The sequence below is a fragment of the Heterodontus francisci genome, chromosome 21 (genome assembly GCF_036365525.1).
Source record: "Heterodontus francisci isolate sHetFra1 chromosome 21, sHetFra1.hap1, whole genome shotgun sequence".
NCBI lineage: Eukaryota > Metazoa > Chordata > Chondrichthyes > Heterodontiformes > Heterodontidae > Heterodontus > Heterodontus francisci.
Genome location: NC_090391.1, coordinates 43,872,647 through 43,889,536, shown reverse-complemented (window position 1 = coordinate 43,889,536; position 16,890 = coordinate 43,872,647). Strand labels below are relative to the sequence as shown.

The following is a 16,890-nucleotide window of genomic DNA, read 5'->3' as shown; positions in this document are numbered from 1 at the left end:
ACTGCATGGAGATGACAGATGGGCGGTGCCAGTATTGACGCAATTGCCTCGCGATAACTCTCTGCTCCAATGCTTACCCGGGCAGCAGGAACCAGCGAAGATCAGGCCCCACTCCCTGACCATTGTGGCGGCACGCTGTCAAGTATGTCCCGTACCCACTCCCCTTCACAATGGGGAGTAGGCTGCGACCGCACACACCCATCACCATGGGGTAATGACTCTGTCCCATTCCACCGTTCCTGATCACCATGGAGAACAGACCCCGCCCATGCTCTGTCACCACAGCGAAAGGCCACGACACCGAGCTTTGCCACCATAGAGTCTGTCACCATAGCAGCCCGCCGCTGCTGCAAATATTTTTTTTTAATGTGGAATATGTTGGAAATAGTCGATGATTGAGTTCTTGTCATCATTTTATTAATTTAGTAATTGGAGAAAAAGGATACTTCAGCACAGTTTTCAAATGTTCTCTGAACTGAGTCTGGGTCACGGCATAAATGCAAGTGTTTGTGCAGCAACTCAGGAGTTGCAGCATGAAGCCTATTTCCTGCAGAAAAACTGGTATATGTTCAGATCCATTTCCCAGATACCACATTCGATTCCATATTGAATACACCATTAATACTGCCCATAACAGTACGTAATTGGCTGAGATAACTAACAGTAAAATGATTGATTTCCTTCGGCTCTCCATCTCAGAGTCTCTGGAACTCTCGCCATTGCTATTAGCTCGTAGTCTCCTGCGTGCTCTACTGCTCACTACAATGTGTCTGACGGTCAACACATTGAGCAGTAGAATCACAAGAAATGGGACAAACGGGGTTAGAATGTAATGGAGGAACTCGATTATTGTCCAGAACTGAGAGTACAGAACACTTGTAGTTGCAAAACAAAACCAGGGTTCGTTCCGCAGCCAATACTGCCCTGATAACATAAAGTACCGGGAAATGTTCTTTAAACAGCTCAGCACCGTCACTGTCCCCAGAACAATAGCCGACGTTTTCCTGGTGCAATATTTAGTTTTCAGCTTCTGGCAACAAATGGCCACAAATCGATCAAAGGTGAAAGTGACGGTGAACCAGACAGAACAGTCCGTAGCTGCAAATAGCAGGGCGGCGTGGATATTACACACGGGGATGGAATACTTCAGGAAAAGAAAATGTTTCAGGTAAACAATGGGAATATGCCTCAGAATAAGGTCGAAGATAACAACCAATAGATCTGCCGCTGCCATGGCCACGAGGTAGCAAGTGACACATTTGGAAAGGCCACACTTTCCCTGAGACAGGATCGCAATCGTCACCAAGTTAACTGTGAGCAAAGGAAATAAACAAAGAAATCATACATCAGACTGGGCGCAAAGTTACAAGATTGATTGAGTACTTATTGAGATGTTCAAACGAGCCTCTGCATCCAGTGACTTATTGAATGTAATGGACCTGAAAAAAATCGTGAAGGTCTGTGATACGGTGGAAGGCGGGAACGATTAAATGAGAAAAGAATAACACTGAAAATGTTGAACTCAATGTTGATCATAATCCTCCGCTCTCATCCTTCCCTTTCTGGTTTAAATACTGTTCCTCTGAAGCATTCCCAGTTCTAAAGAAGGGTCAAGGACCTCAAACATCCTCAAGGAGGAGCGGGGCCCATAGGATTGCGCCAGGAGGTGGGGGTCGGAGGGCCCGTCGCCTTTCCATCACACGTAATTTTGTCGGGGCAGCATAGGCTGACAAATGCATTCCCACCGAGAGGCCATTTGAGGCCCATAAGTAGCATATTATTGGCAACTAATGCCTTCCCAGTGCCGCTGCTGGGATTTTACCGTCGGTGTTGGGTGTCTCCGCTACATGGGAATGTCTCCGTTAAAATGAGGCGACATATTTGTCGGCATGGGATGGGGGGGGTATTGGGGGTTTGTCTTCTACATGGCCAATCTGTGGCCCACGGAAGACCCCGCCAGGAAATCATCCATCCCTGTAAATCCTTCTTCTTCTGCACTAAAGCACCACCCTCGACCCCACCCCCAGCTTCACCAACATATTATCTGGGCTCGAATGCTTGGCCTGGGCACAAGCCCTCTTGCAGTACAGGCAGTGGTCACCGCTTCTGGTGGCACTGCAATACTTCTGAGCTGCAGCCCATGTCATTGGCCAGCAACTCTTGGAGATGGGATCGACCTATTCAAAGGTTCGCTGTGGGGAACTCAAGCTGGCCAAGGCAGGACACCTCCTGCCTTTTCAGCACAGCACCAGGAGCACCGCCATGGGCACAAAACCCAGCACATGATCTCTGGCTGGATTTTGTGATCCTGTAGAAGGTGGGATTGCTGGCGTGGTGAGGGGCAGAGAATCCATGAGGAGCCGTTTGTCATGGAATCCGATGTTGTAATGCACACGCCCAATATTGCCGGAGGTGAGGAATTGCCGTGGTGGCACTTCCACACTGATGCTATGACTTGATAATTTATATGCACTACGTACTGTAATAAATACATTTGAATGTCATTCACCGTGATCCAATCAGTAGTTATCAATTTTGTCCCTGACGTGAGTGCCTCACGTGTCTTCAGTTTCACGTCTTTGGAAAGCTGCTGCCACTGAGGTGAGAGTCCTCAGTGCCTCAAGAGTGAAGGTAACTTCACCGATGATTTCGATGGGAGGTGTTTTTGCAGCGAGCATTGCCGTTAAGCTCAATCTGCAGAGAGATAGGGACAGCGAGAGAGAAGGACAGACAGAGAGGGACAGAGAGAGAGAAGGACAGAGAGAGAGAGAGACAGATTTCCTCCTTCACACATACTGTCTACTTATAAAAGCTCCCCCTTCACATCTTATCTACTTGCAGAAATTCCCCCTGCACATATTATCCAGTTGTAGAGATCTCCCTTCACACAATATCCCGTTGTAATGATTCTCCTCTTCTCACTCAATCCATTAACAGAAATCCCTCTTCTCTGGTATACAACGGCATGAAGCACTCCCTAGAAGTTTGTGCCAGCTATCTTGGAAGCTGCCATGACTCATACATAGTTCGACAGTCCCAGATGCCACAGCTTTTGATAAATCCGACTCACCTTCAGGGGTGAACACTCTGGGACTGAACACTCTCAGCGTGAACACTCCTTGAAGACATGACTTTGTATGCGAGGAAGGAAAACGAACAATGATACGTAAGAACTTGCCACAGTTGCACCCCAGTGACAATCGAGCAGGCCGTTGGTGTGCTGAAGGTAAGGTTCCGATGCTTCGGTAGATCCAGTGGACCCCTTAAGTGTAGCCCAGACAGGATTACCCAGAGTGTTGTGTTCTGCTGCTTTCTACATAGCATAGCAATACAGAAGGAGGTGATCTTGCAAATAAAGACATGCAAGAGCATGAGATCATCCTCTGACCAACAGGACACAGAGGGCACACAAGGTTAAGAAGGCATGGACGATCAGAGCAGAGTGATGGGGACCAGATATGGGAAACATCACATAGCTGTGGCATGTGTTAATATGTTAATTGTGTATCAATTGTTTAAATACACGCAGGTGGAGGGTGCTAATCGGGACTTTACTTAAACACTTAGAAGCAGATACTTGTTGAGATTTTTGGAGGGTTTGAGGAGCTAATGTTTTGTAATCCTTTTCGTCTGTGCAATAAAGGTGGAACTGAGTAAAGACAGGCTCCAGCGAAGTGGCCTCTTTCTGTGTCTTAAACTTGCTATGATTCTATAATTCTATCCTTCCACAGCAGGCTTTCATGGTAGCAGAGCGTGGTTTCCAAAAGCTAAAGGTTGCAAACTTGGATTTTATCTTTCATTCATATTTAAAGATAAAACTAAAATCTCACTCGCTATTGTGGAAAATATGGCAGAAACCAAGAGGGTATCATTATAGTTCGATTTTCGCTGAGTCTGATTCATGTGGCCAGTGGTCGAATGAAGTGGATATGTGTACATGGTTGCGTTTCTACAAAAGAGGAAACAAGGTATGACCTTAGCGTTGTTACGTGCCAACTGAAGTGAAATCAAAAAGTGTTTTGTAAACTGTATGTTTGTCCGTTGCATCATGATGAAGCATTGGATCTGCTGTTTGAATTCTTGGATGAAATCTACAAGGGGGATGCATGTGGATAAGGCATGGTAAGACTTTGATAGATTTCTGTAAACAGGTGGTTATTCAATAGAGGAATATATCATGAACCTCAAAAGACTGTATAGAAGACTAAGGAAATTCAATTTGGAGATCCCTGGTTCATTTAAATTGCCATATTGTACTAAGGTTTCGCATATGGACAGGCTGCTGGTCCCAACTATGGGTCGGTTCTTCAAAAAATGTCTCCCTGTTGCATCAAATGTCGGCTGCCTTAAACAAATTCCCGGAGAAACACTCATTTTCTGCAACTCGAGTAGAAATGACAGGGAATTCTGAGGTGATACAAAGAAAGCAGGACTCGAAGCTAACGAGATTTTAAAATGTTTAAGACCCTGGAAGCAGCATCAGTACAATGGAGAAGTTAAAGACAGGAGGAATGAAGATGAAAACAGCTTAGTAGGTTTGGCTATTACTGTGGAAGTTAGAATTGGAGAAGCAAACATATGCAAATGAATCCCAGGAATGCCCAATGAACAGTTCATTGGTGCTTCAGATGTGACTCAAAGTATCATTATGCAATGACCTGCCCAAAGTAGAGTTGCAGAGTCCACGAAATAACGCAGGATGCAAAGAATTGTGTGGCAGAAGAGGAAGAAACTGACGAATCTGAAAGAACTGTTATCGTCACAAGGAGTTTCAGTCCTGTGATAAATGTGTTCGTTGTGCATTCAATCAACTGTGCTCTATTAAATAATGCTTGCACGTAGGCAGTATGTGGAACCGATTGTTTACAATGTTACCTGGTTTCAAACAATAGTGAGAATCGACACAGGTTAAGGAATATAAAAGTGCTACCAGCTGCTGACAACACATTGAAGTCACTGAATTGAGTAGTTATTCCTTGTAAAGTAGCTGCAGTCAGCCTCTTTATCAGTACTGATGCAGTCCCTGGTGAAATACCTTTACTGTTGACTAAAACTTCAATGCAAAGGCACAAAGGAAACTTGATGTGGAACATGAAAAGACAATTGTTTTTGGAAAGTCAGTGAAATTTCAGTTTACTCAGTCAGAGCATTATTGTATCCCCGGAAGAAAACATGGTGTTTCTATTTCGAGTGTTAGAGATGTATTTGTGGCATCAGTTGTCAATAATCAGAGAGATAAAACCCAAAATTTCTTGAAGTTCACAGAGAACTTGCTCACCTTTCTTGTCAGAGATTTAAAAACCCTGTTAAATGATGCAGGTGTGTTTAGCGAGGAGTAAATGAAGACATTAAAATAGATTAGTGAAAAGTGTGAAATCTGTGAAAAGTTTTGGAGGACACCCTCACGTCCTCTTGTAAACTTCCCAGTGGCATGTGACTTTAAATAAATAGTTATCATGGGTTTAAAGGTATGGGACAAAGACAATAACATTTGCATTCTACATTTTATGGACCTAGCGACTAGGTTTCACATTTCTATAACAATAAATAGCGACGTAAAAGGGGTGATTACGGATAAAGTTAAGTAGAAATGGATAGGGACCAGACTTGGAGCACAAACTCCGTTTGTGATTGTTAATTGAAGGGAATTTGTCAAAGACGCGTTCAGAGACATGTCTGATAACATTAACATTATGGTTATGAATACTTAGGCTGAAAGTCCTTTCAGCACTGGACTGTTTGAAAGGAATCACGCAATGACTGATGAACTACTGCATTAGATCTTGTTGACCAGCCATACTGCAAGTAGACAACTGCCCTGGCACGACTTCGTTTCAGATACTTAGAAAGTCCCTATCTATTGTGTGATAGTCCTCCTGCTCTAGAAGGTAGGACAATTCGGTCCTGTTTTGATCACATTTGAATGCTTTGCATGCAGGGAGACGGGAGTTAATCAAGGTTTAGGTCTCTGAGAAAAGTCGGAGAGCTCTGAGGCATCGCATAATGCCATCCAAGGTGGAATAGAATTAAGGAGATTTGGTGAAAGATAAAAGAGAGGAGAATAAGGAATGGGATGGTCCTGATAAGGATAATTGGGTGGGATGACAAAACATTCTGGGAGACGGTGGAATAGTGTTAATGTCACTGAACTTATTAACCCAGAAAGCTGGGCGAATCCTCTGGCTGAAAGGGTTCAAATCCCACCACGGCAGCTTGTGGAAATTCAATTAATTAATACATGCAATTAATTAATTCTAAAATAAACTCTGGAATTGAACGCTGCTCTCAGTAATGGAGACACGAAACTGTTATTGATTGTTGTAAAAACCCATCTGGTTCGCTCTTGTACTTTCGGGAAGGAAGTTTGCCATTCTCAACTATTCTGGCCTACGTGTGACTCCAGACACAGCAATGTGATTGACTTTTATCTACCCTCTTAAAATACCTATCAAGCCATTCAATTGTCAAGTGCAATCGGGGATGGGCAACAAACGTTGACATTGGCAACGCTGCCCACAGCCAATGATGGAATTAAAGAAAGTCGTTATCAAACATAGAAATCAAAGTAATAGGATTCATTCGTAGGTTTAATTACAAGATCTCACAATATGAGCAGTACACAGTGGGAACTGATGCACCTTGCAACTCACATGCTCATGTGTTTTGTGATGAAGGTCCTGAGGAAATGAATACAGTAGAAAAAGGTTTGTTTTTATTATTATTCATTTAGGGGATGTGGGCATCACTGGCTATGCCGGCATATATTGCCCATCCCTAATTGCCATTGAGAAGGTGGTGGTGAGCTGCCTTCTTCTACCGCTGCAGTCCATGTGAGGCAGGTACACCCACAGTGCTGTTCGGAAGGGAGTTCCAGGCTGTTGACCCAGCGACAGTGAAGGAACGGCGATATAGTGCCAAATCAGGATGGTGTGTGACTTGGATGGGAATTTGCAGGTTGTGATGTTCCCATGCATCTGTTGCGCTTGTCCTTCTAGGTGGTAGAGGTCGCAGGTTTGGAAGGTGCTGTCAAAGGAGCCTTGGTGCGTTGCTGAAGTGCATATTGTAGATGGTGCACACTGCCTCCACTGTGCATCTGTGGTGAAGGGAGTGAATGTTTGTGGATGGTGTGCCAATCAAGCGGGCTGCTTTGTCCTGGATGGTGGCGAGCTTCTTGAGTGTTGTTTGAGCTGCACCCATCCAGGCAAATGGAGAGTATTCCATCACACTCATGACTTGTGCCTTGTAGGTGGTGGACAGGCTTTGGGGAGTCCGGATGTGAGTTATTCGCCTCAGGATTCCTAGCCTCTGACATGCTCTTGTAGCCACGGTATTTTCATGGCTACTCCAGTTCAGTTTCTGATCAATGGTATCCACAAGGATGTTGATAGTGGGGGATTCAGCAATGGTAATGCCATTGAATGTCAAGGGGAGATGGTTAGATTTTCTCTTCTTGGAGATGGTCATTGCCTGGCACTTGTGTGGTGCGAATGCTATTTGACACTTATCAGCCCAAGCCTGGATATTGTCCAGGTCTTGTTGCTTTTCTACGTGGACTGCTTCAGTATTTGAGGAGTCGCGAATGGTGCTGAACATTGAGCAATCATCAACAAACATCCCCACTTCTGACCTGATGATTGAGGGAAGGTAGTTGTTGAAACAGTTGAAGACGGTTGGGCCTAAGACACTGCCTTGAGGAACTCCTACAGTGATGTCCTGGAGCTCAGCTGATTGACCTGCAACAACCACAGCCATCTTCCTTTGCGCTGGATATGCCTCTCACCCGCAGAGAGTTTGCCCCCTGATTCCCATTGACTCCAGTTTTGCTAGGGCTCCTTGATGCCATACCAGGTCAAATGCTGCCTTGATGTCAAGAGCAGTCACTCTCACCTCACCTCTTGAGTTCAGCTCTTTTGTCCATGTTTGAACCAAGGCTGTAATGAGGTTAGGTGCTGAGTGGCCCTGTCGGAACCCAAACTAGGTATCACTGAGCAGGTTATTGCTAAGCAAGTGCTGTTTGATGGCACTGTTGATGACACCTTCCATCATTGCTGATGATTGAGAGTAGACTGATGGGGCGGTAATTGGCCGGTTTGGACTTGTCCAGGTTTTTGTGTACAGGACAGACCTGGGAAATTTTCCATTTTGACGGGTAGATGCCACTGTTGTAGCTATACAGCTTGGCTAGGGGCGTGGCAAGCTCTGGAGCACATGTCTTCAGGACTATTGTCGGAATGTTGTCAAGACCCATAGCCTTTGCAGTATCCAGTGCCTTCAGTCGTCTCTTGATATCACATGGAGTGAATCGAATTGGCTGAAGACTGGCATTTGTGATGCTGGGGATTTCAGGAGGGGGCCGAGATGGATCATCAACTCGGCACTTCTGGCTGAAGATTGTTGCAAATGCTTCTGCCTTATCGTTCACACTGATGTGCTGGGCTCCCCCATCATTGAGGATGGGGATATTTGTGGAGCCACCTCCTCCAGTTAGTTGTTTAATTGTGCCCCACCATTCACAGCTGGATGTGGCAGGACTGCAGAGCTTAGATCCGATCCGTTGGTTCCGGGATCGCTTAGCTCTGTTTATTGCATGCTGCTTATGCAGTTTCGCATGCAAGTAATCCTGGGTTGTAGCTTCACCAGGTTGGCACTTCATTTGAGGTATGCCTGGTGCTGCTTCTGGCACGTCCTCCTGCACTCTTCATTGAACCAGGGTTGACCTCCTGGCCTGATGGTAAGGGTAGAGTGGGGGATATGCCGGGCCATGAGGTTACAGATTGTGGTTGAGTACGATTCCGCTACTGCTGATTGCCCACAGCGCCTCATGGATGCCCAGTTTTGCACTGCTAGATCTGTTCGAAATCTATCCCATTTAGCACCAGTAACACGCAACACGATGAACACCATCCTCAATGTGAAGGCGGGACTTCGTCTCCACAAGGACTGTGCGGTGGTCACTGCTACATATACAGTCATGGAAAGATGCATCTGCGGCAGTCCGATTGGTGAGGACGAGGTGAAGTATGTTTTCCGCTCTTGTTGTTTCCCCCACCACCTGACACAGACCCATTCCAGCAGCTATGTCCTTTAGTACTCGGCCAGTCGTGGTTCTACCGATCCACTCTTGGTGATGGACATGGAAGTCCCCTAATCAGAGTCCATTTTGTGCCCTTGCCACCCTCAGTGCTTCATCCAAGTGGTGATCAACATGGAGGAATACTGACTCATCAGCTGAGGGAGAGCGGTTGGTGGTAATCAGTAACAGGTTACCTTGACCATGTTTGGTCTGATGCCATGAGACTTCATGGGGTCCATTGTCGATGTTGAGGACTCCCAGGGCAACTCCCTCCCCACTGTCCGCCACCTCTGTTGGATCTGTCCTGTCGTGGGACAGGACATACCCAGGGATCGTGATTGCGGTGCCTGGGGCATTGTCTGTAAGGTATGAATCGATGAGTATGACTTTGTCAGGCGGTGGCTTTACTAGTCTGTGGGACTGCTCTCCCAACTTTGGCACAAGCCCCCAGACGTTAGTAAGGAGGACATTGCAGCATCGACAGGGCTGGGTTTGCCCTTGTCATTTCCGCTGCCTAGGTCGATGCCGTGTGGTCCGTCTGGTTTCATTTCTTTTTATTGACTTCGTAGCGGTGCGGTACAACTGAGTGGCTTGCTCAGCCATTTCAGAGGGCATGTAAGAGTTAATCAAAGTGCTGTGGGTCTGGAGTCGCATGTCGGCCAGCAGATGTCCTTCCCGAAATGGCATTCGTGCACCAGATGGGTTTTTACAACAATCGACAATGGTTTCATGGCCATCATAAGACTAGATTTTAATTCAAGATTTATTAATTAAATCCAAATTCAACCTTCTGTTGTGGTGGGATTTGAACCCATGCCCCCAGAGAAGTACCCTGGTTCTCTGGGTTACGAGTCCAGTGATAATACCACTACGCCACCGCCTCCCCAAGGGGCCCAAGTCCTTCTGATCGAGGCTTCGTCTGAGGACGGTGTGAGGCTGCTCGTGGCTCCCGGCTCATTGGGATCGAGTCTTCTCAGAGTCGGGTTGCTTGTGAATGCAGCCCAAAGTGGGTGGTAAACTCCAAATAAGGCTAAATACTGGAACGAGACTGATAGTCAACAAATACTGTAATGGAAAGTTGAAAAGAACTTTGAAGAGATAAAGGGTTGGATAATGTGCGTGGTCATGATGCTTAGGAAAACTATTGCATCAAAGGCCAATTGTCCCGAGAATGTCCGCGGGTGACATATATTCCAGAGCTTTCTAAACATTGGAGGCATGCAATAATTGTGTGACGTGCAGGAATATCTACAGGAAATATTAACTATTGGTTGCATGATCAAAATGATGGCCATGAAGAACAATTCATGGTCTGGAAGAATGGGGTGAAAGAGTGCATGGTTAGGATGTGCAGTGCAAATTCTAATAGTGGGTCTGGAAGCGGTTCTTGTGTAAAGAAGTGATCATGCACTGGAACATAGGGACATAGGAGTAGGAATAGGCCATTCAGTACATCGAACCTGCCTCGTCATTCCATATAATCATGGCTGATCATCCACTTCAATTCCTTTTTCCCACACTATCATCATATCCCCTTCTGTCATTTCTATTTTGAAATCTGTCAGTCTCTGCTTTAAACTTTCTAAATGACTGAGTTGCCACCGCCCTCTGGGGTGGAGAATTCCAAAGATATGCAATCTTCTGAGTAAAGAAATGTATCCTCATTTCCGTCCTAAGTGGCCCCCCTCTTATTTTGAAATTGTGTACTCTGGCTCGAGACTCCCCAACCAGGGTAACCAATTTAGCTGCATCCACCCTATCGACCCATTTAAGTATTTTGTAGCTTAGATCAGTTGTCATTCTTTGAAACTCGAGAGAATACAAGCCTCGTTTCCCCTATACTTCTTCATAGGACAGTACCGCCATCCAGGGAAGAAGTATGGTGAACCTTCGTTGCACTCCTGCAATGGCAATAGTATCCTTCCTAAGGTCAGGGGACCAAAACTGCACCCAGTACTCGAAATGGTGTCTAACTAATGTTCAGTACCATTGAAGCAAGACTTCGCTACTCCTGTACTCAAATACTCTTGTAAAAGAGGGGGGGGGGGTGTGGCATTGTTAATCAAGGAGAGTATTACAGCGACAGAAAGGACGTTTGAGGACTCGTCTACTGAGGTAGTATGGGCTGAGGTTAGAAACAGGAGAGGTGAGGTTACCCTGTTGGGAGTCTTTTATAGACCTCCGAATAGTTCCAGAGATGTAGATGAAAGGACAGCGAAGATGATTCTCGACAGGGGTGAGAGTAACAGGGTAGTTGTTATGGGGGACTTTAACTTTCCAAATATCGACTGGAAATACTATAGTTCGAGTACTTTAGATGGGTCAGTTTTTGTCCAGTGTGTGCAGGAGGGTTTTCTGACACAGTATGTAGACAGGCCAACCAGGGGCGATGCCACATTGGATTTGGTACTGGGAAATGAACCCGGCCAGGTGTTAGATTTAGATGTAGGTGAGCACTTTGGTGACAGTGATCACAATTCGGTTAGGTTTACCTTAGCGATGGGCAGGGACAGGTATATACTGCAGGGCAAGAATTATAACTGGGGGAAAGCAAATTATGATGCGATTAGGCAAGATTTAGGATGCGTAGGATGGGGACGGAAACTGCAGGGGATGGGAACAATCGAAATGTGGAGCTTATTCAAGGAGCAGCTACTGCGTGTCCTTGATAAGTATGTACCTGTGAGGCAGGGAGGAAGTTGTCGTGCGAGGGAGCCGTGGTTTACTAAAGAAGTTGAAGCGCTTGTCAAGAGGAAGAAGAAGGCTTATGTTAGGATGAGACGTGAAGGCTCAGTTAGGGCGCTTGAGAGCTACAAGCTAGCCAGGAAGGATCTAAAGGGAGAGCTAAGAAGAGCAAGGAGAGGACACGAGAAGTCATTGGTGGATCGGATCAGGGAAAACCCTAAGGCTTTCTATAGGTATATCAGGAATAAAAGAATGACTAGAGTTAGATTAGGGCCAATCAAGGATAGTAGTGGGAAGTTGTGTGTGGAATCAGAGGAGATAGGGGAAGTGTTAAATGAATATTTTGCGTCAGTATTTACAGTAGAGAAAGAAAATGTTGTTGAGAATACTGAGATTCAGGCTACGAGGCTAGATGGGATTGAGGTTCACAAGGAGGAGGTGTTAGCAATTTTGGAAAGTGTGAAAATAGATAAGTCCCCTGGGCCAGATGGGATTTATCCTAGGATTCTCTGGGAAGCTAGGGAGGAGATTACAGAGCCTTTGTCCTTGATCTTTATGTCGTAATTGTCGACAGAAATAGTGCCGGAAGACTGGAGGATTGCAAATGTTGTCCCCTTGTTCAAGAAGGGGAGTAGAGACAGCCCTGGTAATTATAGACCTGTGAGCCTTACTTCGGTTGTGGGTAAAATGTTGGAAAAGGTTATAAGAGACAGGATTTATAATCATCTTGAAAAGAATAAGTACATTAGAGATAGTCAGCACGGTTTTGTGACGGGTAGGTCGTGCCTCACAAACCTTATTGAGTTTTTCGAGAAGGTGACCAAACAGGTGGATGAGGGTAAAGCAGTGGATGTGGTGTATATGGATTTCAGTAAGGCGTTTGATAAGGTTCCCCACGGTAGGCTATTGCAGAAAATACGCAAGTATGGGGTTGAAGGTGATTTGGAGATTTGGATCAGAAATTGGCTAGCGGAAAGAAGACAGAGGGTGGTGGTTGATGGTAAATGTTCATCCTGGAGTTTAGTTACTAGTGGTGTACCGCAAGGATCTGTTTTGGGGCCATTGCTGTTTGTCATTTTTATAAATGACCTGGAAGAGGGTGTAGAAGGGTGGGTTAGTAAATTTGCAGATGACACTAAGGTCGGTGGAGTTGTGGATAGTGCCGAAGGATGTTGTAGGGTACAGAGAGACATAGATAGGCTGCAGAGCTGGGCTGAGAGATGGCAAATGGAGTTTAATGCGGAAAAGTGTGAGGTGATTCACTTTGGAAGGAGTAACAGGAATGCAGAGTACTGGGCTAATGGGAAGATTCTTGGTAGTGTAGATGAACAGAGAGATCTTGGTGTCCAGGTGCATAAATCCCTGAAGGTTGCTAACCAGGTTAATAGGGCTGTTAAGAAGGCATATGGTGTGTTAGCTTTTATTAGTAGGGGGGTCGAGTTTCGGAGCCACGAGGTCATGTTGCAGCTGTACAAAACTCTGGTGAGACCGCACCTGGAGTATTGCGTGCAGTTCTGGTCACCGCATTATAGAAAGAATTAGAATTAGAATTAGAATATTACAGCGCAGTACAGGCCCTTCGGCCCTCGATGTTGCGCCGATCATCTGACCTACACTATTCCATTTACATCCATATGTCTATCCAATGACCACTTAAATGCCCTTAAAGTTGGCGAGTCTACTACTGTTGCAGGCAGGGCGTTCCACGCCCCTACTACTCTCTGCGTAAAGAAACTACCTCTGACATCTGTCCTATATCTTTCACCCCTCAACTTAAAGCTATGTCCCCTCGTGTTTGCCATCCTCATCCGAGGAAAAAGACTCTCACTATCCACCCTATCTAACCCTCTGATTATCTTGTATGTCTCTATTAAGTCACCTCTCCTCCTCCTTCTCTCTAACGAAAACAACCCCAAGTCCCTCAGCCTTTCCTCGTAAGACCTTCCTTCCATACCAGGCAACATCCTAGTAAATCTCCTCTGCACCCTTTCCAAAGCTTCGACATCCTTCCTATAATGCGGTGACCAGAATTGCACGCAATACTCCAGGTGCGGCCTCACCAGAGTTTTGTACAGCTGCATCATGACCTCGTGGCTCCGAAACTCGATCCCCCTACTAATAAAAGCTAACACACCATATGCCTTCTTAACAGCCCTATTAACCTGGGTAGCAACTTTCAGGGATTTATGTACCTGGATACCAAGATCTCTCTGCTCATCTACACTACCAAGAATCTTCCCATTAGCCCAGTACTCTGCATTCCTGTTACTCCTTCCAAAGTGAATCACCTCACACTTCTCCGCATTAAACTCCATTTGCCATCTCTCAGCCCAGCTCTGCAGCCTATCTATGTCCCTCTGTACCCTACAACACCCTTCGACACTATCCACAACTCCACCGACCTTCGTGTCATCCGCAAATTTACCAACCCACCCTTCTACACCCTCATCCAGGTCGTTTATAAAAATGACAAACAGCAGTGGCCCCAAAACAGAACCTTGCGGTACACCACTAGTAACTAAACTCCAGGATGAACATTTGCCATCAACCACCACCCTCTGTCTTCTTTCAGCTAGCCAATTTCTGATCCAAAGCTCTAAATCACCTTCAACCCCATACTTCCGTATTTTCTGCAATAGCCTACCGTGGGGAACCTTATCAAACGCCTTACTGAAATCCATATACACCACATCCACGGCTTTACCCTCATCCACCTGTTTGGTCACCTTCTCGAAAAACTCAATAAGGTTTGTGAGGCACGACCTACCTTTCACAAAACCGTGCTGACTATCGCAAATGAACTTATTCTTTTCAAGATGATTATAAATCCTGTCTCTTATAACCTTTTCCAACATTTTACCCACAACCGAAGTAAGGCTCACAGGTCTATAATTACCAGGGCTGTCTCTACTCCCCTTCTTGAACAAGGGGACAACATTTGCTATCCTCCAGTCCTCCGGCACTACTCCTGTCGACAATGACGACTTAAAGATCAACAACAACGGCTCTGCAATCTCCTCCCTGGCTTCCCAGAGAATCCTAGGATAAATCCCATCTGGCCCAGGGGACTTATCTATTTTCACTCTTTCCAAAATTGCTAACACCTCCTCCTTGTGAATCTCAATCCCATCTAGCCTAGTAGGCTGTATCTCAGTAATCTCCTCGGCAACATTTTCTTTTTCTACTGTAAATACTGACGAAAAATATTCATTTAACGCTTCCCCTATCTCCTCTGATTCCGCACACAACTTCCCACTACTATCCTTGATTGGCCCTGTTCTAACTAAGGATGTGGAAGCTATGGAAAGGGTGCAGAGGAGATTTACTAGGATGTTGCCTGGTATGGAGGGAAGGTCTTACGAGGAAAGGCTGAGGGACTTGAGGTTGTTTTCGTTGGAGAGAAGGAGGAGGAGAGGTGACTTAATAGAGACATATAAGATAATCAGAGGGTTAGATAGGGTGGATAGTGAGCGTCTTTTTCCTCGGATGGTGATGGCAAACACGAGGGGACATAGCTTCAAGTTGAGGGGTGATAGATATAGGACAGATGTGAGAGGTAGTTTCTTTACTCAGAGAGTAGTAAGGGCGTGGAATGCCCTGCCTGCAGCAGTAGTAGATTCGCCAACTTTAAGGGCATTTAAGTGGACATTGGATAGACACATGGATGAAAATGGAATAGTGTAGGTCAGATGGTTTCACAGCTCGGCGCAACATCGAGGGCCGAAGGGCCTGCACTGCGCTGTAATATTCTAATTCTAATCTAATCTAATAAAGGCCTGAGCCATTATACCATTCGCCTTCCTAATTGCTTGCTGCACCTGCATGGTAGCTTTCAGTTACTTTTCAACAGGGACACTCAGGACCCTTTATACATCGACACTGCCTGATCTCTTACCATTTAAAAGAAACCTTGCACATCTGTTGCTCCTACCAAAGTGGACAGCATCACAGTTTTTCACATTGTATTCTGTCTGCCACATTCTTGCCCACTCACTAAGTCTGTCTAAATCCCCTTGAAGCTGCTTTGCATCTTCCTCACAACATACATTCTCATCTAGTTTTGTGTCATCCACGTACTTGGAAATACTACATTTGGTCCTCACATTCAAATCATTGATACGTATGATGAACACCTCGGGCCCAAGCACTGATCCCTGTGGTACCACACTAGGTACAGCCTGCCAACACGAGGGTGACCTGTTTCTTCCTATAATCCGCTTTCCGCCTGTCAACCAATCCTTAATCCATGCCAGTATATTACCTCCGATCCCATGTGTTTTAATTTTGCTCACCGAACCCCTGTGGGGGACCTTATCCAAAGCTTTCTGACAATTCAAGTATATCACGTCCACCAAATCCCCTTTATCAATTCTGTTAGTAACATCCTCAAAAAAGTCCAACAGGTTCGTCAAACATAATTTCCCATTCATTAGTCTCATATGCCCAATCAGATCATTATGATCCAAGTGTCCATTTACCACATCCATTAGAATATATTTTAGCTTTTCGCCAAGGACTGATCTAAGGTTAACAGGTCTGTAATCACTGTTTTCTCTCTCCCTCACTCCAATTATGTGCGAAGGGAAACTTTTAGTCGTGTTCCCGAAAGATATCAACGTGCGAATAGAGGCCGCAGGTTGAATATATTTCACAACGAAATGAAGGCTAGAGTGCAATCTCCAAATAAAACTAGCGATAGAAGTCCTCATGAACGTGATGTTTTAATGGCTGCCAATAAACTTGAGGATAAACGAATTAGAGAAGCATTAGAGAGTTGTAAAGTGTTTGGGGTTTATTCTGAGGTACCATATGGGGGAGAACAAGCATTGTTACATAGATGGACCTGTACTGAAAACGTCTTTCCCGATGGAATTTACAAGGTTAAATTGAGGCTAGTTGAAAGGGATTTTGAAGAACAATTGGGTGATACAATGTGAGAGTGGACTCTCCCAAAGCTGGAAAATCAATCTTGCAAATCTTTTTTGTCTCCTTTGACCACATATTTATGGGAGCGTAGATCCATTGTCATGAAAGCCACATTTCTGCAGTGTGATGCTTTTCAAAGATGAGTGTTTCTGAAACCACCCAAAGGGACGCAGATGCATTCCGAAAACTATGGAAACCGAACAAGT

At 45.3% G+C, this 16,890-nt stretch overlaps 1 protein-coding gene across 1 annotated transcript; it reads right to left on the bottom strand.

Moving 5' to 3' along the window:
- Positions 1-409: 409 nt before the first annotated feature.
- LOC137381105 (probable G-protein coupled receptor 139) lies at positions 410-16,245 on the bottom strand. The gene is made up of 3 exons (XM_068053492.1): positions 16,051-16,245; positions 3,831-3,996; positions 410-1,311 (listed from the first exon to the last, which is right to left on the bottom strand). The coding sequence occupies exons 1-3, from the start codon at positions 16,243-16,245 to the stop codon at positions 410-412; spliced, it is 1,263 nt and encodes a 420-aa protein (XP_067909593.1).
- Positions 16,246-16,890: the final 645 nt, after the last annotated feature.